The sequence below is a fragment of the Phasianus colchicus genome, chromosome 1 (assembly GCF_987193195.1).
Source record: "Phasianus colchicus chromosome 1, bPhaCol1.hap1.1, whole genome shotgun sequence".
NCBI lineage: Eukaryota > Metazoa > Chordata > Aves > Galliformes > Phasianidae > Phasianus > Phasianus colchicus.
This window is the reverse complement of record NC_143436.1, coordinates 132,746,740-132,774,087: the sequence shown is the minus strand read 5'-3', so window position 1 is coordinate 132,774,087 and position 27,348 is coordinate 132,746,740. Positions and strand designations below refer to the sequence as shown.

Sequence of the window (27,348 nt, the reverse complement as noted above, 5' to 3'; positions counted from 1 at the left end):
AACTGCAGAGCGGCTATCTCTGGGAGTAAGGTATTCCCTCTTTGGGAAAACTAGATGTGCATACAAAAATTGTGGCAGTGATGTGGCAACTCGTTTTTCAGGGGTTTTTTTGCAGGAAAGCTGCAGACTGCCGGTGTTCATGCGGACCTTTCCAATGTACTACTCTTCAGTTTGCTGTTTGCTACACATCTGCTCTGCAATTCTCCTTTTCCTCATTTTCAAGCTTTTGGTTGTAATCTAATGCTATTTACACAGCATTATCGCCTGGAGGCCCAAGTCAACTTTGGCAAGTCTCCTACTGGCATGTTATGCTAATAACTGATTGGTTTTGTTCTCTGCAAGAGCAATTTGTTCCAACAACTGGGATTCATCCAACTTGCTTAGCGAGCACACAGCTAAACTTGAGCACAAATATTAAAGACTAAGACCATTAGAAATAGAAAGGGAGGGAACATCAGCAGTACTACGTCCAATCCAATGGCTGCAGGCAACAACAGAGCAGCTGCTTATCCCAAACTGCACTTCCTCACCCAATCCTTACTAATCCAGTGAGTGGCAGCACTGCCCATGGCAGGGGGTTGGAACTGGATGGTCTTTGATGTCCCTTCCAACAAAAAACCGTTCTATGATTCCATGACCCCACAGTCATAGAGTCATTCGCAGATCCTAGGGGGAAATGTACATTTATTTAGGAATTTTAAGCTAAATAATTTTTAAAAGTTTGGCCCACAGTAGTATGTAAATGTTGAAGGAAATATCATACAAATGTGTGCCTGCAATTTGCTGTATGAATTCATATGCAGCAGTGGGAGCAAACATTGCAGAGAGAATGCTTCTCTGTGGTGTATTTGTTCTTCAGTATGTGCAAAGTATATCCCTAATGTTACAAGAATTTCTATTTGTCAATATGAGGATGCATGTCCAGAGTTTAAGCTAGGTATCTTAACTGCTTGATTTCCAAACTGGGAAGTTTTCAAAAGAACACCGCCAGTCAAACAAAAATCCTACTCACAGGCCATGAAAAATAGTTTGTGAGTTTCTCGTCACATGCAATTTGCATTTTTAAAATGTGTCTGTGAAATTTTACAGTCATTTGCATTTCAAGTCAGCAATTAGATTAAAAAAGCAAGCAACTGCAGCTGTGACAAGTACTGTTACGTGGAAAAACATAAACAATCCTCTTGTCCCCCGATAACGGCTCTGATGTGAATGAATTTTAGTGCAGCACTCAACTTTCGCCTCTTCAAGGTTGTTTTCATCCTCGATACAGTACAACTGGAAGCCCTAAAGGAATTGGAGTCTTGGAGAGACACGTATTTAATAAAACAAACTGCTCTTGGTCCTTTACTGAGCATCTTTACAGGGTGTTGTTGGAATCAGCTGTTGAGCAGCCTTAGAGTCACAGCAGGCACTTTCCCAGCACATATACCCAGAATTCTCCTTGGAGGGAGACAAAGGACAGATGATAGTCCCTGGGCACATAGTCCCATCACCACCCCAGAGCTAAGAGCTCCAGAGCAGGAAGGGTGATCAACACCAGACACTTTCTTCCCCATCATCCTTACCTGCCATGTTGATGGAAAGGGAGACTTAAAGGCTTTGTTTGGCAAAGAGAAACAAAACAGAACTTCAAATGAATATAATTCTTTTTTTTTCCAGCTTGCTCAGTTTCAAAACTGGCACTTTCTTTACTGACTTGCTTCTTACTCCTGACCAAGCGTTGTTGTCCCTCAAGCCCATGTGTAGCACTCATGGACTGACTGCAGAGCTGCTGCACAGCAAAGATCATCCCTGTCAAAATGCAAACTGCTGGGCCAGAAAGACCCAACCACGAGATGACTCCAGTGCAGATCTACACCATGGCTTGGAGCCAGAGGTGCTTCCTTCTTCCTGCAAATCATGAAGCAACAGGGGTGGCCCAGGTCTTTGCAGTCAGGGCAGACTCCTTTAAGAACTGGAAATTTGGTGTAGAGTGAACACTCACGTGATTACATGACATCAACAATCTAATTTTTCATAGATGCTCAAGGATTAGATCTCTATACTGAGACCTTTCTCTTCAGCTCTTCAGCTTCCCTCTGTCCCATCAAACCAAGTGTCTTCCCAGTTCATGTTGGAACCATCAGGTCATGACTGGCTGTAGGGTGGCAGCTTGTTCTGTGGCTTTAATTGCATATGACTTTTGACAGGGATGTTTGTGCAACATTGCAAGTGGAGTACCAAAAAGAAGAAAAGGGCAGTCAGTTTTAGTCATTTTAGAAAATGTCAGCTAGTATTTGATGGGTTTTAAAACATGTCTCTGCATCAGTGGGAAATCTTCTCTGGCACTCAGAAGCATGTCTGCTGCAGTGTGCTACCAGCTGTACCCACAGGGCATGACCTGCACAGGCAACTTGGTGGATGTGTAAGGCACAGATCCATGCAGTGCTGGGTTGCTGTCATCACCATTCTGCCCTTGGTGGATGTCAAGAACAATGTCTGTGAGCAGTTTTTTGCTTATCTGAGCTGGTGAGAATAGGTGTTTTGGTTCTAAGCCTCCTGGATACCATTTCCACAAGCACTGTGCTTCATGCATGGATGGTGGTCTTCGTTTCAGTAATTGGTTCCAAGGTAATTCAGTGTGCTGAGTCTCCCTGGCAGAGGAGGTACTGCCAGTGTGTGGAGTATAGCCCTGGCACAGCCTGCTGAAGAAGGGGAGAGGTCATGCACGACTGGAGGACAGGACACCAGTCCAGTAGCCATCCTCTGGTCAGTAACAGGATCTGCCTGTAGCTGTGCAGGCTGGATAAGGCCATAGCTATGCCTCTGACACCCCCTCACCTACCTATGTCTAACTGCGTGTGGCCTAGTACTCATGTCAAGGGCCTGAGCTCTGACTGGAAGATGTCAGGGAAAAGAGAAAATGCTGCCTTTGGCAAGAACACAGAGACCGTAAAATTGTGTGTTGATTAACGTATAAACAATCCCTCATGTTTTTGAGAACTGAAAACGAGGTCTTAAGGAACCAATGGAAGTTTCTCTGCTTTTTTGCAAAGTTGTGTTTTCTATATACCCTTGCGAGTATCTTAGTTTTTATACCTGGTAACAGTTAGTTCCCCTCCTCTCCCCCCTTGTTTATCACGACAAACCACATGTAAAAAGGCTATAAAATCAGGATGCTGGAAGACAGCTTTCAGAGCTCCCCTCAGCCAGCCTAAGACCCCCCAGCTTGCAGGCCTCCCTGTCTTTGGACCCCATCCCACAATGGATGTATCAAGACAGATCATATCACCTTTCCTATCCTGATTTGCCTTTCCTAGGAATTTGTATAACCTTACCCAATCAAATTTACCCTTGCCTACTCTAATTTACCTTCACCTCCTGGCCCCCAGAATACAGATTAGTCATAGGCTAATACATTGTTTGCTTAGAATACATGTGATTATAGATCATAAGTGCAAAAACTTGCTCAGAATACATTTAATATATTGTTTTGGTGCATCTGACCTGTGACAGTGAAGTGCGTCACAGTCATTCTCTTCCCACTGGACAAAACAAACCAGGGAATGGGGTGGGACACAATGTTAGTGCTCACACCATAAGATGTGTGTATTAGACCTGAGCCCTGGGACTCTGTGGGGAGAACATGGCCCCTTGGACAATACTTACCACCTGTAGACATCTGGATTTCTCTGCACTTCAAATCCTGTTCTCTTACCTCTCAGTGGAGCTCAATGAAAGATACAGAAGTCTTGGTCTCCGTTATTTACCAGTGAATAATACCCAAGAAGAAACAACCAGAAGGAATAAAGACGGTAGAAACGGTGCATAATAGTTTGGTCATTAGTGATCCAGAATTACTTTTTTTTCTTTAGTACATGAGAGACTAAGATAGGGATCAGAGGAGAGAAGAGCATGATATGTCTGAAAATAGCTGAACTTTTAGCCCAGCAAACTGGAGGTTAAGAAAGATGTGATTTTTACCTAGAAGGAGTAAATGCTAGATGGAGAATTGCTATTTGAGCTAAGGGGCAATTTTGGCACGAAAGCAAATGGGGGAAAATCAGCTGTAAATACACTCTGCCTGGAGGACTTTCTAACCATTAGAGCAGTAAGCACTCACAGAGTTGGTCAGTCTGGGTGATCTGCCTGGCTTGGGCAGCACAGTGGCTCTGTTCCTAATGCTAAGGTCTTGTTCTGGACAATGCCAACAAAATGAAAATGTGTGCAGGATATGGTGGCAGCCATTTAGTTAGCTAGGGCCACAAAGATGATCAGGGGACTGGAGCACCTCCCCTATGGAGACAGGCTGAGGGAGCTGGGCTTGTTCAGCCTGGAGAAAAGAAGGCTGCAGGGTGACCTCACTCCAGCATTTCAATACCTAAAGGGAGCCTACAGAGGCTCTTCAATCAACTCTCAATCAACTCTTTGAAAGGGTAGATAACTGCAGGATAAAGGGAAATGGTTTTAAGTTGAGGGAGGGGAGATTTAGGTTGGATGTCAGGGGAAAATTCTTTACAGAGAGAGTGGTGAGGGGCTGGAACAGGTTGCCCACATAGGCTGTGGATGCCCCATCCCTGGAAGTGTTCAAGGCCAGATTGGTTGGTGGCCCTGGGCAGCCTGGTCTAGCATTAAATGTGGAGGTTGGTGGCCCTGCATGTGGCAGGGGGGTTGGAGATTCATGATCCTTGAGGTCCCTTCCAACCCTGGCCATTCTGTGATTCTGTGAATAAAGTTAACTGCAGTGAAAATTTCCTATTTTTGTGGTTACACCCTTGGACTGTTGGGCCGAGTTAGTGGGCAGGAATAGCTCAGGACTCAGGCTGTGGTTTTACTTTTGTATACCTGAAAGCATTTTCTGGCCAAAAACTCTACTTTCTAGATCAGGACTATCTCATGCCCTATGCTACAGTTATCTGGTCACCTCTTTGATATGGCCCATGCATTTTTACATAATTATTAAATAACATAACAATTTTTACATAATTGTTAGATAATCATAGAATCATAGCATGATTTAGGTTGGAAGGGACCAGACCCATATAGTTCCAACCCCCCTGCTGTAGTCAGGGATAATATTCTAATACTATTAACACTATAATATCAACATTTCTATTATTAATGAATAATGATCTGTTACAAGGTAAAATTGCATTATCAGTGGAACAGTTGTGATTTCAGCTACAAACCTTCTACAAAGCCAGCACAGTTCCCAGCCAGAAACATAGCCACATTTTCCCTGAAAGCAGGTGCATGTCAGTGCTTTGCCCCTGACTGTTCCACTTTCAGTCAGGGAGAAAGTCGTTTGTTTTTTTTTTGTGTTTGTTTGTTTGTTTGAGGGCTTATCTTTTCTGTAAGGCCCTCTTTTGTGGACATCTGTAGAGAAAAACAATGCATCCTGGCCATTTGCCACTATAACAACTTCACTAAAATTTCAAAAATGTTTGTCCTTTCTGCCCATCAATTTCTGGTTTCAGACTCCTACCGTATCTTGAGCTTTCCCACAAATTCATTAATTTAATGAAGATCTGTTTTTTTTTTTTTTTAATTATCTTTAATATTTTGTAATCAATTAAGATGTAGTTTTTTCCATCATTCTAGCTAACATTAACTTCAGGTGGTATGCAAAGCCTGCTGAAACCTCTGAGAGCTTTTTGTTGACTATAATGGGCTTTGGATCGGGACTCTTAATAGCAGTCATTTGTTTGAATCTATTCTAGTTTAATGAGTGATTAGCAGATGTTTTTTCCACTCTTTATCCAACAGTTGATAAACCAGAGTCCATGAGGAGCTGTGTACTAAATAATAGTATGATTTTATAACCCTCAAATTGCTTTAGAAAATAGATTTATAAATCATGCACACATAAGTAAAGGATATTGACAAATTTCCTGCTATAAAAGAGGAGACTTGCTGTGCTTTATGTGAGTCTCTCAACAATAAAGTGTTACCTGCCTTGGGACACTGGGAAAAACTAGCAGATCTATCTTTGTGTCTTGGGTATCTATCTCTCTTTTCTGTTTTCTTTTATTTGAGACAATTTAAGATAGTTTACATGTCTTCAGTACTCCAGCTCAGATTCATGCATCTGTTAGGATGAGATGTTTAAACAAAGTCTCTCCATGCAAGAAGAGAGCTGTGCCAATAAAAAAGCCCTTGATTTCCCAATTACTTGTTATTCTTTAAGTCACCTTCCAATCCAAGCAGCATTTCTAGCACTGAAAGATACCGACTATCAGGATTTGTTCTACTCGACCTTTCATGATATTTAGGCATCTGGCTTTCCAGCTCAAGTAATCAAGATGATAATTAAACCTACATCTTTGTGAATGTCAAAACTGTCATCTGCATTCAGAATGTTACAGGTCTGCAAGAAATGATGATCAAGAGAAATTTAACATCAGTGAGGTCATTAGGAAATTGTTCTAGCACTGGCTTCACCAAAAACTGCCTTGTCAAAGCAAATGAGATACATGGATGTATGCTATATTCACTGCTTATATAGAATACCTAATCAGTGTCACTATTAACTAAGATTACTCTGTAAATGTAATTGCTAACAGTACTAGATAATGCTCAAACAATAGTAGTGAGTTATTGTTCTCCTTTAGATTGTTTCATTGTTAATACCATTATGTCCACTTCTATAAGCATTTATTACACAGATTAATTGCTTTCCTTTCCTGCTACAAATGGATATCACATCTTTAGTGAAAAAAAATAAAAAACTTCATTGCTTCACATTAGATAATGAGTTAATGATACAGTAGATTCCAACTTAGAATAAGGCAACATCAGGAGTGTGAAGTTCACATGAAAACATGCCTTGGAATTGTCCCCTTTTGCAAATGAAGTCATGCCAGTTTTCCAAATTCAATAAGCAATCAGAGGTTACTTCACAACAGCCAATACAGTCCTGAGCTTCCAAGCAAAACTGTAAGATTTGGGGGGAAGGTGAATGGGACAAAGTGTTGACCATGATATGGAATCACTCACATTGCAGGCTTTCTTTGTGAGCAACCTTTCAGCTTCAAGTGAAAGAGTTTAGTCTGAAATATTATTAACATAGGCAAGTGAAAGAATTACTTCCATCTCTTTGCCTTGCTTACATCTCTCTTGTGCGCCTGCCAGATGGAAGCATCAACCACAGCAACTCCAGCTGCAGAGCACTGTGCAGCAGTGCTGCCATGCACCCGGCTCCTTCTGTTGCTGCGTACAGTTTTCTCTGGAGGTTGGTTTTGCAGCTAATCAAAGAACTAATATTACAAATGTGCGCTTGGAACTCTGTGTGTGGGCTTTAAATAGCCCTCAGGTTGGCAGTTTTTCTTTCTGTTGGTTTTAGCCATGGTCTACAACAACTGAAGAAGCCTCAGATGAATGTGCCATATGAGATGGGACAAATTCAGCAGTGAGATGTCCTTTGCAGTGGCGGGGGAATGAGGCAGACAACTTTGAAGGGCAGAACAGAGCATCCGTTGTGGGACTGCCTAGGAAATACAACGCTTATGGAGAATCCAGCACCTTGGAGGCTACCTGGGATCTGAGGCCTTTCCATGATAGAAAATTCCCCTCCATCTCAGATGTAGTTGTATGCAGTGCTTTTGTTGGCTCTTTATGCCATAGGATGGTGCCTGAAGCATTTGCCTGAAGGATGTTCTCAGTATTGTCCTAGGGATTTCCATCCAAACTATCCTGCTGCTCAGCTATGAGGAGCCATTAGGAGCACAAGAGCTCTTGGGCTGCCTGCAGTGAAGATTCATAGAATCGCAAAATCATTAAAGTTGGAAGAGACCACTAAGATCACCTAGTCCCACTGTCAACCTCTCTTTCCTGTGTGCTGGTCCCTGCTTCCTCAATTGCTCATGTATTTTGCATCAGACATCCCCAGAAGAACAAATCCAGAAAGATTTCACCACTGACAATTTTAAATACTTTTGCACATACCTACATTACTGGTGTTTTGGACTGCAAATTTTTAAGAGTAGCCCTAGGCAGGAAGAATTCTGTACCAAATTAGTTCTGTCCCTGTGGATCAAATGTATAACCTGCAGCAAAATTCGATCCCAGTTGTGTGGAGGGAGATACTTAATTGCCTAACAGCCTGTGAATTCCCCTTTTTTATCTTATTTTTCAAAAGATGGGAAAATGGGGTCTCTAGTGGCAGTACTGGCATCTTAGACGGAGGGAGTGTGAAGCAGCAGTTAGTTGTTAGACTAATACAGCATCTTATCAGGGAAATAGTTTATAACAGGCAGAATGTGTTTCAGGTTTGTCTGTGGGTACAGATGAGCAAGTCATCACTTGGCAGCACACAGCTGTAGGTTGGAGCTCCTGGTACTCCAGCAGGTGCAGTCAGCCCAGTGCAAAGGCAATGCAAACCATGATCTCTGATACTGGTGAAGGAAGAGAAGATGCCCAGATGTTTTGAGCTCAACTGACTTAAAGTCTTTCAAAAAATCCCTATGCTCTGCCCCAGAATTCCAAGTATTATGCATATGGAAAGCATCAGCACCTGGAGAAAATAATGCAAACTCTAAGGTTAGAGTATAAACCGAAATGCATTTAAAAACCATATTAGAACAGATAACCTAAAGATTACTGTGATATATCACAGATTGAGTACACATGCTGTTTGCATCTGTGCCTCCTGCCAGCTAGGATAATAGCTATTTTATCTCCAGATATTTGCTGTGAGAGCAATAACGTCTGAAAGAAGCCAAGTGCTAGTGGTAAGTTGGGGGATAACTCACAGCATTTAGCCTAAGGCTCCCTCTGTAGTCAAAGGAGGAAGATCAGTGCCTCCAAAGGGGGACTCAAGGCAGAGACTTGAGCAGCTTTGAGGAAGTGTGTCAGGGGACACCAGGTGAAAACTTGCCCTGAGCAGTTGCTTTCTGTATTTTCCTGCTTTCAAGAGGGGAAAAAGTAATAAAAAATAAAAAATAAAATAAAAAAGGAAAACACTATACTGATTTAAATTAGTTTGCACTGGTGGGACAAATGTATTTAGCAGCAGTGCCTTGCAAAAGTTAGGTAAGCTCTCCAAACATATTATCCTTCAGAAATATTATGCTTGCTTAAGTATTACCTGAGTTTCAGTTACTATATGGCTGATTTTAGGGACTGTAGTTGTTCTTCTTGTATTGCTGCATATTCCACCTGTGTGGATTGAGTTTTCAAGCATAGCAAGTGATGTGGTGTGCAGGGTAAGCTGCTGAAGGACTTGACATGCATATGCCGGAGGAAGACATATGTCTGATTACACAGATCATGGCCTCACAGGTAGGAGAACCACAGAAATGAAACACTCAGAATCTGAAATCTTTTTGGAAAAGCTCAGACCCTGTATTTGCAGGACAGTTTGACACTACTTGTGAGAGTTTCTGCCTTTGTTATTAAAAAAAAAACCACAAATGAATCAGTGAAGCCTTGGGTTTCTCTCCACTTTCAGTTTAATTTTCAGCAGCCTGCCTCACTTCTTCCATCAGAAGGTAGTCCTTGCTGTTGTGACAGTTCTGCCTATGAAACCAACATCTTTGGAAGTAGTGTTATTAATGACCACATTAGTTCAGAGAAAACAGACTAACGTAACTAAGAAGTCCTTTAATAAAATAACTGGTACTTCATCAATCAGTACTGATATTAATTGGTAACATTTATCAGTACATCAGCTCTGAAATGCAGAATGAAGTATATCACTTCCCAGACAGCCCAATCACAAAGCTAAGGTCGGGACATCAGTAATTTTTTCTACTTTTATAGTATGTACCATAGTGAAATAGATGTTACTTGTGATCTGGGAAGAGTTGCTAGAACTGAGCAGGAAGTTGCTGAAGTCAGAGGGAGTTGACTTCGATGGCCTTGCAATCAAATTGGTAGTGTTGAATATTTCAGCTACTTCTTAAAAGCTGGGACATGTACCATTAGCTACTATGAAATTTAAGCAAGCTTTTGCTCCAATGCGAAGCATGGCAATCAGGTTTAAGAAAAATGTGCTTTCCAAATCTCCATTCATCCTCAGAGGGTTCTTCACAGAATTTTTGTTTTGAGGGAAGGGGTTGGTGAACTGCTAACAACATGACTCAAAAAAACCTTTTTGGAATCTGCCTGTTTCCTGACCCCTCTAAAATAGCTTACTAACAGCTAGCAATAACAAGTGTGAGGAACACAATTAACGTTCCTGATACAGTTCCCATAGCTGGAGATTTTTTTGGTTCCTTTTTGAAATATTAATGACTTGATTAATGAAGCAAATAAACAGGACACCAGTGTCTTCTTTTTTCTCCTGGACAGGTAGAGGTTACATGTAAAGCAGAGGACAAATTTTCTGCTCATACCAAGTAAACCTGAAGGTGGAAGAGAGGCTGGGTTGCCATTAAAGATCTTGCCAGGTCATGGCATTGGTTGTAGTTTTCCCCTCTTCCTTAATCTACCATAGAAAACACTAGGTGATGTCATAGTTAAAAGCACAGCAATTCTTTTTTTCTAATTGCATATGAATTTTTAAAAAATTTCATCTATTTTTTCTTTAAATTTGTGTAAGATTAACAGTTGCATGACATTTAAAACCTAATTAAACATTAAAATTTAGCCAAGCATAGTCATCAGACTCCCTCTATCCCCAGAAAAAAAAAAAAAAGTAAGCGATTAATCTTTAAATCCTTTTTAATAAATGAATATTCATTTATCAATATTTTCATAAAGCATCTCTTCATCATTCCATTTTACTATTCTTTTTTTTCCACTGCTGAAGAATACCAAAAATACATAGATGTGCCTTAAGCAAAAAAGACTGGATTTTAGTTTATCTTTACAATGGGATGAAATCAACTTAGAGTTAAATCACCATAATATTTCTGCTGCTTATTGACCCTTTGGACTACAACACAAATAGCTCCGGTTGTTTTTTTTTTTTTCCATTGCCTTTTACAAACAAATGATGTGTAAATGTTATTTATAATTAGTGTGAGTTAGAAATGAGTTCATTAGCTATGCAATGCATTTCTCTGGCGCAATTCGATTGGAATGATCATCTTTCAGTCTTAAAGCCACCTATGGTTAAAGTCATATACTGCAGCTAGCATAAAGTGACAACAGGCAGAAAATGTGAGGTCAAGGCAAACACTGTTCTTAACACACGGTTGTGTGTGTGTTTGTGTGTAAGAAGTGGTGCTGGGACTGGAAGAAGGGAATTGGCAAAAAAGGCACAAAAAATGTGTGTTAAGGATGAAGTGTTAACCTTAAGTGAGAATTTCCTGGCTTTTTTTTCAAGTCCAACCAAGACTTCAGTCCGTTCACAGTCCAAGCTGCTTGTGTCCCATGGAGCCTGGCTGGGCTGATGGATATGGAATCTCATGAAAACCTGAAATGTGCAACTGCTCACTTTTTGCAATGAGAGGGAAGGTGGGAAATACTGTTTCCTGAAGGGGGCTACAATTATACACTGCTCCCAGTTGTGCAAGGGGGAGGAGACTCAGAGACTCAGTTCTCTTGCCCATGTGGGGTGCTGAAAACACACATTTCCTCTTTTCTGAGACCAGTCATAATTTGTCCATCTACATAAAAATCCTGACTGAAGCCTCTGAAGCTTCTACAGAATGTGGAGCACATATTCACATCACAAATAAAAGCTCTTTTCTAGTTGTGATAGAGAGTGCCTGACCAGAGCCCTTCTAGGAGCTGGAGCTCAAAGAAAGGAGAGAACAGTGACTGAAAAACAGTGAGAGGGTGGGTCCACTCTCTTCTTGAATTCCATTTTTAAGAATAGTTGTTCAGGACTCTAACCAAAGGACTTGCTCAAAGATATTTCATTAGGGCAATTTTTCCAAAGCAGAGCCTATCATTTTTATGTTTTATTAATATCGTATTGTTTGTTTAATTATATTTTGCTATTAAGGTAAGAGCTTGGGAGATATTATCAATGAATTTACTAGATGTGTATTTGGGAAGGTGCTAATTGTTTTATTACTTTGACAATAAGGATGACAACACGCTTTACAATCCCTTCACAGTTGGAAGAAATATCAGACAGCTCATAATATGTTGCAGCTTACCAATGGGAACTCATACTGAGGAGCTGTTCAAAAACATGTTTTTCTACTCCGGCTACACGGTTTCCTTCAAAGCTTCTCATACCATACAGTTATTTGCAGCTGCAGTGCTTAAGAGCTGCAGTTACAGCCAGTTTGTGCTAGTGCCAAGGATGCAGCAGGGCTGCAGTGCAGTCCTGCAGGCAAGGGCAGGGCAATGGGGATCACACTGCGGCTCTACCTCAAGACAGCTGAAGGAGCCCGTTGCTGTTCAGTGAGCAGCAGCCCCCAGGATGAGACTGCAGCTCAGGCTTTGCACCCTGCCTATGCTGCAGTTCAGCCCAGAGCAAAGTTTCTCAGCTCAGTTGCAGAGTAAAGGGTGGAAACAGCAACAGAGTGTTGCTGCATGAGTGCTCTACTCATAGGTAATCCAAGTACCGGTGAGAACACTTGGCTAACAGAGCCAAGGCCTTCTCATCATCACCCCATCTTGGTGCTTTTATCTTGGTAGGTGCATATCCACATTTTTCTCCAATAGATGTCCCTAGCTAACATTCAAAGCTCTCTCTGACATAATTTCCTATTGATTTCCCCAGGAATTCTGCATATGGAGTACAGGCATGACTATGCCTAAATTCTTGTTTTAAATCTACTTATGCTACTGCACCGGTTGGTAGTTGTGAATGTACATGATAGAAACACTGCTTACAAAAAATATATCTTCTTTTCTTTAGAAAGGTTGCTCTGATAAGTAACAAATTAAGTTTACAGATCTGAAATCGGCATAACTTGGATGACTACAATCTACTAGACCGAAAAAGTTGGAAACCTGCTTAGGGAATGAATGTGAATGAAAACCAAAGTGCTCACATTTGCGTGAAAGGTGAGCCTGAACACAATCCTGAAACAAAACATACTTCTTGCTGTCTTTTGTGATCTGTGACTGCAGGACATGAGCTTCATAAGCGTACATGTATATACTTTAAGTATATAAATAAAATATGAAAATACTCCATTACTGAATCAAAGTATCAGAAGTGCTCTATTTGCTCAATTCTAAAGAATAAAAAGTTGTAACATCACAGAAACAAAAATATGACATAGCATGCAGTCACAATAGCAAGCACAGGAAAGAAAAACATTGAGAAAATATACTTATATGCATATTATGCAAATATATTTTACATTAACATACAATGTTATAAGAATGTTAAATAATGTGAATGCATATTTAAAAAATGCTACAGCTAGGTGGTTTCATGTTGAAGTAGCAAATAACCTGAGACATCTTCTATGCTTTCACTGGAATAACAATCTTTAAATCTACAGCAGATGTAGAACACGTTGACAGTAGTTGAAATCTCAGCTACTTTACACTAAAAATGTGCTGTTCTCTTTCAAAATGACATGGCAGCTGGAACCAGTCCAAGGGAAGGAAAATGTGCCGCACATTTACAGTACTTACAAAAGATTCTTTTCACTGTTGATGGACATTTAAAATGCTTGTTTGAAATATTATGAACATGTATACATCTCCAAAGACCTACAGCAATGCTCCTATGATCAGCTTGCTTACTGCAGAAGAGAAAGCAAGAGACCATTAAAAACAATGCCCATTAATGAGTGGGAAAAATGTGTTAGGTCATACAAAACCAAGAAATTTTAGCAAAGAGAAACAAGTTTGGCTTGATGAAATTGTTGTTCATGGTTCTGCAATACAAACGACTTACTTTAAACTTACCAGTGTAACTCTATCACTTTATGATTAGTGTGTATGGCAGCATTTACAAACAATGTTACTAAATACTGACTTTATACACCATTACAGCTGTTTGAAAATTTCTATGACCATCAAAGTTTTGAAGTGATAATATACAACACTTACGTTCCCAAGGCTTGCTTTGGACGACACCTGCCTTTCAAATTAAAAAGTTCCTCGGAAGTGCATTCTATGTTACATTGTCCATAACCTCAGAATGAATGCGTACACGTATGTGTGCATACATATACTTTTGCTCTTCAGCGTGTGCTCATACATACACACGATTCTTCGCTGTACGTATTCACACATACATGAGTATTCTCTACATTGTAAAAGTTCATATATATATATATTTTTACATATAAATATATATAAACTCTGCAGGCAAGTAGTACTTCACTTGTTATAATTGAAGTCCTTTAAAAAAGTTCAGTCACTCAGTTAACATAGTAGAGCCAGTAAATTAAGTTGAAAAGAGAAAATGTGAATGGAAACACCATTCTTGACCATCTGTCGATGGCATTCACATCTGTTAGATCAGGAATTTTTATCTTCAGTTGTGAAGACCTTCTTCGTAAATGGCCCCTCTTGCTGTGGGAGCCTGTTCTGTCTGATGAACGCCTTCCAAGGCTTTCGCGATGTGAGCTTTGTTTTCTGTACTGGATTCCTGAGTTATCAAAGGATATCGTTGAATTTCTGGCATCCGTAACGCTGGTTGTGACCTCGTTGCTTGCCACCTCGTTGTGAATTTCAAGAGATGTTAGCAGAATATTTCCATGGGTGTCCACCTACAGGACAAAAGTGGAAATTTACATTGTTTCAAAAGATTTTGACATATAAAGCAAAGTGTGGGTGTATTTACATCTCTAAAATCATAGATATTTTAAGAAAGCAATATTCATTTTAAGCATATGACAATATTAGAAAAAAAAGATCACAGAATCACAGAATCACAGAATGGCCAGGGTTGAAAGGGACCTCAAGGATCATGAATCTCCAACCCCCCTGCCATATGCAGGGCCACCAACCTCCTCATTTAATACTAGACCAGGCTGCCCAGGGCCACCAACTAATCTGGCCTTGAACACCTCCAGGGACAGGGCATCCACAACCTCTCTGGGCAACCTTTTTGCAGTACCTCACCACTGTCTCTGTAAAGAATTTTCCCCTGACGTCCAACCTAAATCTGCCCTCCCTCAACTCAAAACCATTTCCCCTTGTCCTGCAGTTATCTACCCTTTCAAAGAGTTGATTGAGAGTTGATTGAAGAGCCTCTGTAGGCTCCCTTTAGGTATTGAAATGCTGGAGTGAGGTCACCCTGCAGCCTTCTTTTCTCCAGGCTGAACAAGCCCAGCTCCCTCAGCCTGTCTCCATAGGGGAGGTGCTCCAGTCCCCTGATCATCTTCGTGGCCCCTCCTCTGGACCCTCTCCAACAGCTCCCTCTCTTTTTTGTACTGGGGGCTCCAGATCAGAAAGATCTGAATATTCAGTTGCTTAAACTGAGACAGGTACTTAGATACTGTTACAAACAGGGATATCATACTACCAACTTCTACTAGGCATATTTGGCAAAAGCAACCATTTTCCTATCCATTTAAATTAGCTGTGTTTTAAAGGATGAAGTATTTCAATGAAATCTCTGTATTACTGGCAGTGGGAAGAGAAGGTAAAGAAGGGAATCTCTCTCTGCGAGAGCAGAAATTAATTAAAACTAAAAAAGCTATTTTTTCATAGGAGCACCTCTCCAGTGAAGAAAGGTTGAAGGAACTGGGCTTGTTTAGCTTGGAGAAGTGAAGGCTACGGGGAGACCTCACTGGGGCCTTCCTGTACTTGAAGGGAGTGTATGAACAGGAAGGGGAATGGCTGTTTATGAGAGTGGATAGTGATAGGACAAAGGGCAATGGTCTTAAATTGAGACAGGGGAAGTTTAGGTTAGATATTAGGAAAAAGTTTTTCACACAGAGGGTGGTGACACCGTGGAACAGGTTGCCCAAGGAGGCTGTGGATGCCCCATCCCTGGAGGCATTCAAGGCCAGGCTGGATGCGGCTCTGTGCAGCCTGGTCTGGTGGTTGGCAACCCTGCACATAGCAGGGGGTTGAAACTGGATGATCGTTGTGGTCCTTTTCAACCCATTCTATGATTCTATGGTTCTATTCAGGCTTTAGAAAAAAAAGAATAAAGTGCAGGTGAAATCATAATATGCTCTGTCCTGCTGAATTCCTTGTATATTGGATTCACACACCTGTTTTACAGCTTTTCTCTTAAACTTTTCCTTCCACATACATTTTCCTGATTTTGTAATGATGGTAATGCATAATTATATATTTTTTCTAGTTGGATAAGTAAGTGATCTTAAATAGGAATAACGCTGTTAAACTGAGGAAACAAGTAGCACTCCTCCCTCTAGCCTCCATCTGCAGCAGGACGTGAGCACAGTGCTGAGCACAGCTGAGGAACGTGATGCCAATACAGGAAATGAGAAGAAGGTTCTGATCATTTTCTGGCCTTTGTAAACTCTGGACTTGATTCTGCAGCTCCCTCCAAGTAACAACAGAGTTGGGTATAGTTCCCTCTGTCCAGAAAACTTCAATTTCCCAGGAGTGGGACTGACAGAAAGTCCTGAGTGCCTGCCATCTCAGGCAGCATTTAGTTGCTTCAGTGGTGGGGCACTGCAACCTTTTGTGCCCCATGCCCTGCATGCTGGAGGATAGGCAGAGAACAAAGCTGCTGCAGGAGTCAGCTCCAACTTCCCACCAGCTTTTGGGAAAGGAAATAAGCTGCTCACTATAAGATAAATGCTCTGTGCTGGGTATTTTGAACTAGTTAACATTTGCGTGTCTGTTCAAATGAATGCAGTTTCCCTCCCATGTCAAGAAGAAATTGTTACACGTGGCATATACAGGATAATTTCCAAATCTATTTACACAATTTATTCAGCTACAATTCAGCCTGTGATTTCGTTCATTACTACCTTTTTCTAAATTGCCACCTGATTTAGCTAGATGAACTCTGTGGCACAGCTGAACATCTCATCCTGGAAACATAAGTAGCTGAGAAAACACAGTATGGTCATGACCTATTGAAGTTCATGCGGCCATCCGATACCAGGTCTGTTGGAAGCTTTGTGTGATGCAATAAAAGTATGCATTTGGTATGTGCCTGTCCCTGTGCATTTAGCTTCTTACAATCCTGTTCAATTTTTGGAAAATTGATATTTCTTTAATCAATTATAGATATACAGCTTATCTTTTCTCTGGGAAATATATTTATAGTCATATTTACATACAATAATACTTTGGCAAGCTTCTTGCAAATGGAAAAAAGAACACACAATACAATGAACGACACATAGGTAAGAAGAAAAAAAAATCTTAAGGAATCCAACACATCCTGCTGTTCTAGGCAACAGTACATAATGCTGATGAGTGCCTATAAATAAAAGTAAACAACGTGAAACAGAACTATGAAGTGCAAAAGCCTCAGTGGTGATTAAGAATTTATTTTTCCCCTGGCAGAAACCTGCTGGGTAGGAAAGTATGAGCTTGAGGTTTGTAGAAACGAGTACGTGCTATTGAGCAGCATCTGCAGCTGGGGAATATACACAGCTGTACAATACAACCATGGACACCATCACTGCTTAGAGTCTCTGAAAGTCACTGATTCAGTTTGCATTGCATTGTTTGTTTTTTTTTTTCCTATAGTCAGTACAAATTATGATCAGGATTTGTAATAGTGTTGTGCAAAACATCCCTACAATTTGTAACTTCCTTGTAAAGATTAAAATTACATCTCTCAGCCAAGCCCCCACTAAGTACATGTCACACCCTTTCCCATCTCCTCCCAGATTTTGAGAAATGTTACTTCAACTTCCTCAAAATGCCCCAGCAAGGAACATTTTACTGGGCCATACTCTGGATATACTGCTTTCTCTTTGCAGACTCTGTTCCCTTTTCTGTCTGCCACCTCCATATATGAAGACATTATCCAGTCCATAGGTACTTTGTCTTTCCATTGAGATCTGGACTGTTTTAAGTGAGGTGTCAGTTTGTACTCTGGAGGTTATATCTCCAGGCTTCTCCTACACAAGGAAAGTATTAATTTGATTCCACTTATTTCATTACACTTCATAGCCTGTTTCACCTTATCTGCCAATCCTGCATGAAACCCTAATGGAATTTCTGTCTCTGATCTCCCAGTGATACTGCCACTTTTCACTGTTAGTCACTGCATCTATAAATCAAACCAGAGAGGTGGTCAGGAAAGTAGCAATGCTGATGTAAAAGCTTTGTTTGAGTACACAGTTACACCCTACGAAGCTGCAGGACAACATATATTTTCTGAAAATGTCCAAAAAACATATTTGGAAACAGTTGTGAAGTGCATCTCTTTGTTAATAGACTGAGATTAGCAAGCCAAATTCAAGGAAGGAGCAAATGGAGAGGTTTGCAGAAACTGAAATCTGATATGCTTGAGACCTATTCCTGCAAACTGTATTGATTTCCTCTGAGGTTTTGGATAAACCTTCAAACTCTCAATAAAGTTACAGCACTATATCCTAATACTTTGCAACAATCTTAAGTGATCTCGCAAAGTAGGAACACGTAATATATGCAACACATTAAAAAGTATTTGCACACGAACATGACTTCTGAGTGATTTGAGTAATGATTTAAATGACTTTGACAAATGTACAGAAGCACTCTCAAGGAATTAAGAAGCACGGTGACAGGCTTATCCTGTGCAGGTTGACTCAGGTTTGTTCGAATTTACATGTAAGGAAAAGTCCCACGAGTTGCACAAGAGTATGGCACATTGGCTCAAAGAAAACCATTACTCTAGATACAGATACAGATTATGTAAAGCAGTTGAACTGATTACAGACAAGACTACTCATGACAAACAAGACTAACATCTTTCATGAAACCTCTGTTTTACTCCTTATGAGCCTTACTAGTTTTTATGGCCTGGCTCGGAACTGTCACAGCATGTGCACTGGAAATTCTCCTCGAAGTGTTTTCCGAAAAAGCCAAGCTTTGTTCTTGAATATTGTTACAAATTGGAGATGACAACATCTGGCCAATTTATCTTGCTTCGTATGATTCTATTTTAACCTAAACATTTCTCTTTCTTGTCCTCTCTGGAGTCCCTGGGTCTCCTGTGATCTCTTTTCTGCCTGAACCCACTCATTTCCCATTTCCCCATCTGCACTCCCGCATTCCCATCTCTTCCCTGACCGAACCCAGAGCTGGTTGTTCCCATTGTCTCTCAGTGAGCCCACAAAAGTAGACAAAAACAGCTGAGTGCCAAATCATTAATCAATTCCCTACTGAACAAGCATGGATCTAAGTACGCAAAACTGATGCTCTTATTAAACACCATTCCTCCCACCTTTGAACAATTACAGCTCCTGCACCAGAAGGTGAATGGCACTCACATGACTCCGTTTGGAAGCTGAGAAACTTGAAATGCAGTGAGACTTATCATATGCTGAAAAACAGATCATTTTTGTAGGTTCACCACTTCTTAGCAATGTGGCAGTAGGCCTCTTCACCCATGTAACCAGTGACAGGAAGGCAGGTAATGGTCTCAAGCTGCATCGGGGAAGGTTCAGGTTGGATATTAGGAAAAATTTATTCTCAGAAAGAGCAGCGATGCAGTAGCACAGGCTGCCCAGGAGGTGGTGCAGTCACCGTCCCTGGAGGTGTTCCAGAACCGTGTGGACGTGGCACTGAGGGATGTGGTCAGTGGGCATGGTGCAGATAGGCTGATGGCTGGACTGGGTGAGGTCTGAGAGGTCTTTTCCAATCTTAATGATTCTATGGTTCTGTGATTAAACTAAACAGATTACACGGCAGATTAAGAAAATCCAAAAAACTCTAACTGCCATATATCATCACAGAAGAATGAAGTAACTGAAGTTAAAAGAGGAAAATTAGCAGATGGCTCACAAAGAAACTGTGGTCTTACTCTTGCGTGAACTCTGCTTCACCAATAGACTCAACTAGGATAGCACATTGTAGATTTGAAACTTCTTTCATACCTGGAAACTCCACCATTTACTTCTTACCTCTAGGCAACAACATACTGGCTTGTTTAGATGTTAAATATTATGTTTTTAAATAGATGAATGAAAAGAGCTGCTATTAAATACCTTCCTCTAATTAAGATTCTTGGAAAACTTTAGTTTTAATGTCAGTTTGAAAACACTTGACTAGGGTCAGGAAACTACGAAACAGCTTGATTTACAGTAAGACAGTGTCTGAATTACTTTGGGTTCATTTAGTTCTCTGTTTAATATTCCATAAATTTTAAGGAGTACTTTACTCCTTCTGTTCTTCCTCATAAGTCTTTCACTCTACTATACAAAAATAAACAGTGGAAGCATTTTGCTTAAACCCATAGGTACATTTAGGAGTTCATCAATCCCAAATTTTTAAATGCTGTGTAAATATTTTCCACTATATGAAGTAATATAAATGCAAATAGCAGGTTTAAATAAGAGGAAGAAAAGCTGTCTCTTTATTAGTCTCGGGCTATTTTACATCAAAATTACTATTCAGTAACATTACCCCACACAATAGATCTCCTCTTATAACTATAAAATAGAAATTACTTTTGGTAGTAATTGTAATCTAGCTACCTGATTGTCACCTCGTCTGCCTGGTGAAAGCACAAGGGGTACACTACAGCTTTCAACTTCTTTAGTTATGTGTGAATGACTTTCTAACACGTCAGAGACCAGGCCTTGAGTGCTATCTGTTCTTCAAGCAACACTGATTGACTACCTTATGCCTGAGACATTTTAAAAATAATTTAAACTGCAAGCACAATAAAATTGATATTGTTGATTATTCTCACTGAGTCTAAAAGTTGATACCTTACTACTTTAATAAAATTGCTTATATTAATTAAGAGGATCAAAATAAATGAAAGAGACAGTTAAATTGCTGTCGACATAGTAGATGAAGCTAGGGTAGCCAGCAGAACTGGGAAGATGGAAAGATCTTGAAAATAAAAGAAAGTATGAAGAATAAGGAAAGCTAGAAAGTTGCAATCCAATATTACTGATAATCAAGTAAGGATGGAGTTTGACAGTCATCCTTGTTGTATCTGAACTAAGTTTGTACACACATGATCCCTCAGTGCACAATGAATGTCATAAACACTACAGAACTAGGGCTCTTCTCACAGGAACTGTGTTTCTCACCCTTGAGAGATATTTTTCAAAACTTGGCACCTACTCATCACACTCACGCTTCAGAAATATCCCACTCTTCAAAACAGCACCAAAAAAAAAACCATCCAGAAAAGATGAAGATGCACATGAGTATACTGCCAGTTTTGCTATTCTCATATTTCCCAATTTAGACAGAGTGATAATTCTACCATAGAAGCTAAGAAGCACTCATTCTAAGAAGAAAATCCCACTTGTGAGAACAGTTGCTACCATTCATGATGCTTTAAAAGCAATAAGTAGATGTAAAGTGGCCTCCATCCTCAGTAGTGGCTGGTGGGCAGCGTTGCCTTGGCCAACAATCAGAGTCTGAACTGGGAACCTCTGGAGCTAAAAAACCATGCAGCAACTGCTGGCTAGAAGGGCCTTTTTACAAAGGGTTTTGTATTATTTTGTTCAAAGGAAGCTATTCCCATATGTCTGAGAGCCACAGGGGGTTGAAGCTTGAATGAGCTTGTGTGATAGCTACCCTCTTGATTGATACCCAGAGGCTGAACTTTTGGACCCACCAAACTGAAAACATAAATTGCCACAGCATGAGCTAAGAAGAAGTATTTTTAGCAGGGGACTGTAACAAATCATAACCTCTATGGATTGGCCCAGAAGGAGCAATGTCCAAAACACATGCTCACCAGCTGATTATGCCAGTGGCCTCTATCACAAGAGAGAACAAAAAGTGAGAACTGGATTGCCTTAGAGCTATCTCATGCTGATTTAGTTGTAAATTAGGCTGTATTTGAGTCTTATTTAAAATAAACAACTTATGTAGTAAAACTGAAAATGCACAGACAGCTACAAATGAAGCCAGAATCTGCCAAAAGAAACAAGAGAAACAGAATTGATCCATAACAATAATGATCAATTTTCAAAGGAAAACAGGCTGCCTGTTTTTACAGGCCACCTATTCTTTGCTGTCAATTTTTCCACAAACAGAAGACTTTAATTTAGGCACTGATACCATAGGTAGAGGGAACTTTTAAGAAAAATCAAGACCCAGTTCTTCCCAGAGCTTGTTCTTATATATGAACCAACTGATTGAGGTTTCCAAGAAAGAGTTTTCAGAAGTCTACTACTAGACCATCATTTGTTTATTTCTGTGTTTGTTTGTTCGTTCGCTTTTTCCCAAGTGCCCTGAGCTAGGACTCTAAATCAATGGCAGAGAGCTCATGCATATGGTTCATTACAAGCAAATTCAATGACTAAACCAAAACAGAGAGGTCAACCCACAGTGGTAGTCTTAGAGACAAACTGAAAGTAATGTATTTTTCCAGTTTTATATCTAGAACCTTTTCAACCTCTGTTCACACATTTTTACAGTCACCAGATAGTAAGGGTTGTAACAAAAGTTGCTGACAGTCGAGCCCTTCCCAGGACATCCAGCCCAGCTATAAAGCAAGAAGCAAGTGCCAAGAAGCCATAATTTCCATCACACTCACCAATTTTCAAGACTCACTGAATTTGAAGTTTGCACTCAGTGCCTCTTCAGAGTCCCTTGAAGAGTTTGCAAAGCTTTCAGGTAGTCTTCCTTGGCAAACTCCAGCATGACCACCTGACTTGCCTACATTGTCGGATGCCTATACAGCATAGTATAGAGTGGGTGTAATCCAGAACTGTGGAGGGTGTGTTCCTGCTTCAGGGCTGTGATCTCTGACAATCCTGGTAATCTTTGTTCGATATATATTTTCCCTGAGCTGCACATCCCAAAAGCAATGGGATCTCTGATCTGCTCTGAGCAATCTCCTCTGCCTTGGATTTGCTAGTGTTTTATCAAATGAGAAATTAAGAGAAGACATTTGCTGAATGTGCATTTTCCATCTATTTCTTGTTCAAAAGGAAGACTTCTGATCAGATCTATTTCATGTAATTTCTGGTCATACATTGGCACTACATCTCTTAAGACACTGAATCCAGCAACTGCAGGAAAGCTTTGTGGACTTCACCAGCTGAAGCTGACCACACTTCATTATTTATCACTGATGTGTTTAAATAGCAAATATTCACAGACAGTATGAAGTAGAAGTATACAGATTTCCCTTTCACATCTGGAATTCCAAGTGACAAAGCAGCATTATGCTCTTTCAGTTCTGTCATACTGCTCATGTCTTATGTTCAGCTCATGCTTGACCAATATTAAACCAGCAGAACAGTGCACTGCATTTGCTTAGGATGGTCCAGAAAGAAAAGAAAAAAGTGAGGTAGAAAGGTTGATGTATAAGGTATAACCAGGTCTGGTATATAAAAATGATGCTATGTGGGTATTAAAATAACACCTTTTTATTCATTAAGGAACTTAGACTACTTCTGACAATACAGACTAATTGAACTCTTTATTGAAGAACAGTCAGGCATTGGATGGTATTGAGTAACTAATGAATTCTATAAATCATTTAAATGGATGAGATTCACTAGATGGTTTTCATTGGGAAAACAGAACCTTAGGGCATACATCTGCATTACCTGCTTGCAGCTAAAATCTTCTCTATTGCTTTCAGTTGTGATATTCTTTTTTTCTTCCATTTGCTTTCTTATTATTATCACTACTTATTTTTCCAGAAAAGGGAATTCAATCTTCCTGCTAGCTTAGTCCTAGGCAATGCTGCCAACTGTGATGAGATCTTGGTTCCATAATAGAATGGACAAAAATGAATTTATTGCTTCAAAAACTATTTCACATATATGACTGCCAATAATTATGTGGAGTTCTGCATTATAGTTATTATGGCAGACAGGATCACCGGAATAATAAAATACAGCTTGAAATGACTTTATGATACCAGTGTTTAATAAATAGGTAGTATTTTTGTCACAGCGAGCTCTTCTAATCTATAGCTAATAGAAAAAATAAACTACAGTCTTACTCAACTGAACTGAACGAAAAAGTCTCATTGGGAGCATTTTAGCCAAAATAATATGTTCTGTTGAAACTGACATAGTTTGCTAATATCATATAGCGTTGGATATCTTGACTTTTTATTTCAAATGAGCAAAAGGGATATTTTTTGCACAAAGTAATACTTAAGGGGAGGAAATAGGATGGAGTGCAATCAGCACTGACCATAGCAATGCTATGATTCAGAAAGCCATCTGAAAGTTTCTCTGGGAAGCATAATTTTCTGCTGGCCTTTGCTAGCAGTAGATGATTTTGCCACACACACAGCATTTCAGCTCTGCTGACCAATTAGTTAGCATGAGCAGATCTAATCCTTTATCTGGTTATTCCCATTCTAAATGCATCTGCTTGAAAGGAAGTGAGAAAAAGTATGCTCAGAAGCGGGATTCCCTTGCATGAATACAAATTAAACTGTACTTGATTTAAGCATATAAAGGCTTTTGTAGGTCTGGGCCTTTAGTTTCAAGCTAGCTGCATTAGTATTGTTTTCCTCTTACAGTTCCTTGTCATACAGATCATACTCACTTAGATTTCTGCATGCTTAACTATATATTCCTCTTTGCAGGTAATTGAATACAAAAATGCTGAAGAGATGTGGTTGGTGATGTTTTTACACAGATTTTTTTTTTGTTTATTCCATACAGTTAGCATTTGTAATAAAGGAAAGAAGAGACTATAAATAAAGAATCCTACCCGGCTGCCTTCGAACCTTGAGCGATCGTTGTTTGCCTTTGCTGTTTTTTCCGCAAGTTTCTTCTGCCTTTGAGGGCCTTTTCCGAAGAAAATGTAATTGACAAAGGCATATTCAAGTAAGGCCAAGAAGACGAATACAAAGCAGCCCATAAGATACATGTCAATGGCTTTAACATAGGGAATTTTAGGCAAAGTCTCTCGCAGATGTGTGTTGATTGTTGTCATAGTCAGCACAGTTGTAATTCCTAGACAAAGAAATAAAAGAGCACACGTCTTACATATCCTAAGTGGATAATGCTTCAATTTTGTTTTCCTTTTTGGCAAATTTCCCTTGTCAGTGCGAAGAAGCTTAAAAATTTGTGAAAGCAGTCTCTCAGGTGACAACACTACAAATAAAGGCAAAATTAAAGCTTGATGCATTACTCTTCTATTACAACATTTCCTTCTACAGCTAGGGGAAATAATCAACAAGGGTCCCTGTCGCCACCACAGTGAATTAATACAGCTTCAGAAAAGCCACTGTAGCTGTACTGAGAATATCTCTGGGATGAACAAATTGACCTGCAACAGGAGGGAAACATTCCGCAAAGCACTAAAATGTGTGCTCTTCCAGCTCTGCGTTAGCCACGAACACCACAGAGACAATTCTTTAAAGCAATAACAGAACTAATTAGGGATCTGGATAGACAAAACCATGTGAACAAATTAAGGCAGAGGGACTGTAAAGACATTTATCATCCAGAATTGAATTTCTAAGAGTTAAGCAGTTGGTTGAAGTCAGCCCTGTAGGGTCCCTTTGGAGTAGACAGAGAGAGAAAGGCACTGCCCTAGAGCAGTTCATCCTATCTACTTTAGACACCTATTTCAGTATCAGACAATGTAGTCAGCTCATGAAGAGGAATTTGAGAGCCCTAGTTTAGATCAGTAGTCTAATTTCTACCTGGCTAGACAGAAGTGAGATGAGCAGTGAGAGACAGACAGGTACATAGATTTGAGGAAAGAAAAAGTCAAGAAGGGAGAGAAGCATTTTTATAGTGATCTACTGGACATAAATGAAGTACCCAGAAGATCTATTAGGTATGTCAAATCCTCATTTATTTGAGGATGGACATAGCACCCAAAATATATTACCAGAGCACTGTTTTGAAAGCCTGGTAAGAACAGCAAATTTATTGTCAGCTCAAATTCACAAGAAATTGCAGGTTCTGTATCTGGAAATTTTATGGGAATCAAAAATCACAGAAGGCTGAAAACACTGATTTTTGGAATAAGTCTACATTGGTAAAAGAGGCAAACCATTTTAATAGGTCTCCCTCCTTTACTATTTTTTTTCTGATCTTATAATTATTCCTTTAGTTTGTAAGTAATCAATAAAATGCTGGCAGAAATAAACAACAACAAAGATACTGGCATATTACAAACCACAGTTTCTTTTAACAGAAGAGACAGAAATAAAGACAAATATAAACAAGACAAATATAACTCAAAATCAAGCTGCTGGTAAAAGCAGTGTTACCCCAAGGAATTGCAGTACCCTATGAGGTTCTATAACAGATATTTTTTATATTTAGTAGGTTAGCATCATGCACATTTTCCTCTAAACTGTGAAAAAAGTTTGTTTTGATGTATGATGTTTTGTTGCTTGAAATGCAGTGGATAAAGGGAGCTTACAAGCAGGATGAAGACTGACTTCTTATGTGGTCCAATAATGACAGGGCAAGGGGGTCAAGTTTTAAATTAAAAGGGGAGAGATTTAGTTTAGATATTAGGACAAAATTTTTCAGAGGGTGGTGAAGCACTGACAAAGGCTGCCCAGTGAGGTTGTGGATGCTTCATACCTGGAAGTGTTTAAGACCAGGCTGGATGGGCTTTGAGCAACCTGGTCTAGTGATACGTGTCCCTGCCCACAGCAGGGGTTGGAACTGGATAGGCATTGTGGTTCCTTCCAACCCAAACCATTCTATGATTCTATGATTGATTCTGTGATATGCAGCCCAGGCTTATTTAAAAATTGTATTGTGTGCAACACACCTAACTCACAGTAAAATGAAGACAGCATCTGATACATTGGGATTATTTTAGAAGAAATTTTACCAAGCTCTGTGGAAAAACCTCATTGCCAGCACATGGAATGGGTGAGAAGTCTAGAGGGTGGCTGCAAACACTATCGCATATTTGCAGCCCAAGGGATTGCTCTAGCCTGAATTACCTTCTTCCCTTGTAGGATTACATGCAATTGCTTCCCATAAGGATTCTGAAAATTACCTAAGACTGTATCTTATATCAGAAATCCCACAACTTCCTCTTTTAATACACTCTTGACATTGCACTGTCATCTCGCAAATGTTTACCAAAGCCTTGATCAACAAGCAACTCAGAAGCACACACAGATGAGTAATTAATACCCACATTTTTAGTGTCTGTTCCCAGCTGTTGTCTAGATTGCAGAAATAATTCCTTAACCACCGCATGGAGAGTTTTAGAAGCTCTTTGAGAGAGCCAGAAGATTAAGCGCACTGAATAGAAGGGTGATCACCACTAATTTAAAGGAAATACATCTCCCAGGATTACATCCTGGCACCCTGCAGGCAATACCAATAGTCATGTAGGATCAAAATCCCCCTTCTGAAGATCAACAATTTACTTTAAAACACAGCAGGAGGAGGAGCAGCTGAAAATCACCTACCCAAATAAGACAATCACGTGATTACAGCCTTTGTCAAGAGAGAACTCTTAAGATTACTTTGACTTCAATCAGAGGAA

General features: G+C 40.0%; 1 protein-coding gene across 6 annotated transcripts in view; it reads right to left on the bottom strand.

Annotated features, from left to right (window-relative positions):
• Positions 1-14,129: 14,129 nt before the first annotated feature.
• GABRB3 (gamma-aminobutyric acid type A receptor subunit beta3) overlaps positions 14,130-27,348 on the bottom strand; it is a 109,108-nt gene continuing 95,889 nt past the window's right edge. For all 6 annotated transcript variants that reach the window (XM_090126790.1, XM_090126831.1, XM_031605271.2 and 3 more), the window contains 2 exons: positions 24,586-24,830; positions 14,130-14,555 (listed from right to left, as the gene is read on the bottom strand). In XM_090126790.1, coding sequence (XP_089982916.1) covers positions 14,205-14,555; positions 24,586-24,830 — 596 coding nt within the window. In that variant the 3' untranslated portion in view covers positions 14,130-14,204. The remainder of the gene's footprint in view (positions 14,556-24,585; positions 24,831-27,348) is intronic.